We start from the raw sequence: 1214 nt of genomic DNA on the forward strand, positions 1-1214 counted from the left end.
AAAAGAAGTTAAACTATATAAAAGAGTAATTGAACGTGATGAAGAGGAATCAGATGATTATACAGAAGATTATCCACCAATCATACAAGAAATAGACGAATTCGAAGACCTGATAGCTAGAGAAAAAAGTGGACAAGGTATAACGTTTTTATCCGACAACAACGAAGAATTGCTTAATAGATTACGAGTAATATTAGCGGCCATGAAGGAAGGACATCGATCACACAGACAATTTAATGAAGTGAATTGTATATTAAAAAGACTCCTAGAGAAAGGTATCATAGATAAAAATGATTATAAAAGCGTGATTGAAAATAGTCATTAAAAAATGTCAAATAAAGAACAACTATTCGTCATCACCTCGAATAAATCAGACATTAAATTGTCTCTAGATTATGAGTACGAACTCGATCGCAATCAAGAATATGAATTGGGATTAAAGTATTTCTCTGTTTACAATTCCATTAGAAATATCAACGAAAAAAATAATCAAATAAAAATATCAACAGATAATGGAGTTACATTCAAAACCATACGTTTACTACCAGGAAGCTACGAATACATAGCCATTAACGAATACTTATCTGAATATGCAGGAAGCGTCAATGGTAAAAACAATATCGAATTCGAAGGTAATTTTAAACAAAATAAAATTGATATTAAGAAATAATAGTCAAGTTGATTTTAACGTAGAAAATTCATTGAATACGTTACTAGGCTTTGATAAAAAAATATACACCCAATCCACTTTAGCACCACACAAAGCTAATATCAAGAATGATATCGATGTGATAAATATACATTGCAATTTAATAAACGGTGGATTTTTCAATAAATACAAACGTCAGATTATTTACAGTCTTCCAACATTCACTGTACCTATTGGATATAGAATTATAGAGAAACCATTTCAAACGACGTATTTACCACTTAATTCCTTTATGATTAAAGATATAAATCTGGAAATCAAAGATGGTAAAAATAGGTTTATAGATTTTGGTAACGAGGAAATTGTTATTCAACTTCATTTAAAACAAAAAAATTAACACTCTTCATTCTCTTCTTGAATAGTTAGATAATCGAAATCATCAAATTCATAGTTTTCATCCAAACACATCTCATCTTTATTGTTGTAAGGATACATAATTCCTTCACTGTTTGGTGCTTTTCTCTTAACGAGATTTAGATAACTTCTAAAAACTTTCTTTTGTTTT

At 29.0% G+C, this 1214-nt stretch overlaps 1 protein-coding gene across 1 annotated transcript in view; it reads left to right on the forward strand.

Annotated features, from left to right (window-relative positions):
• Positions 1-328: 328 nt before the first annotated feature.
• The window catches only part of LOTGIDRAFT_175931 (hypothetical protein), a gene marked incomplete at both ends in the record, with an annotated part of 1707 nt that continues 821 nt past the window's right edge, over positions 329-1214 (forward strand). The window contains one exon of the mRNA XM_009063279.1: positions 329-632. Coding sequence (XP_009061527.1) covers positions 329-632 — 304 coding nt within the window. The remainder of the gene's footprint in view (positions 633-1214) is intronic.

Source organism: Lottia gigantea (genome assembly GCF_000327385.1).
Source record: "Lottia gigantea unplaced genomic scaffold LOTGIsca_566, whole genome shotgun sequence".
Lineage (NCBI taxonomy): Eukaryota > Metazoa > Mollusca > Gastropoda > Lottiidae > Lottia > Lottia gigantea.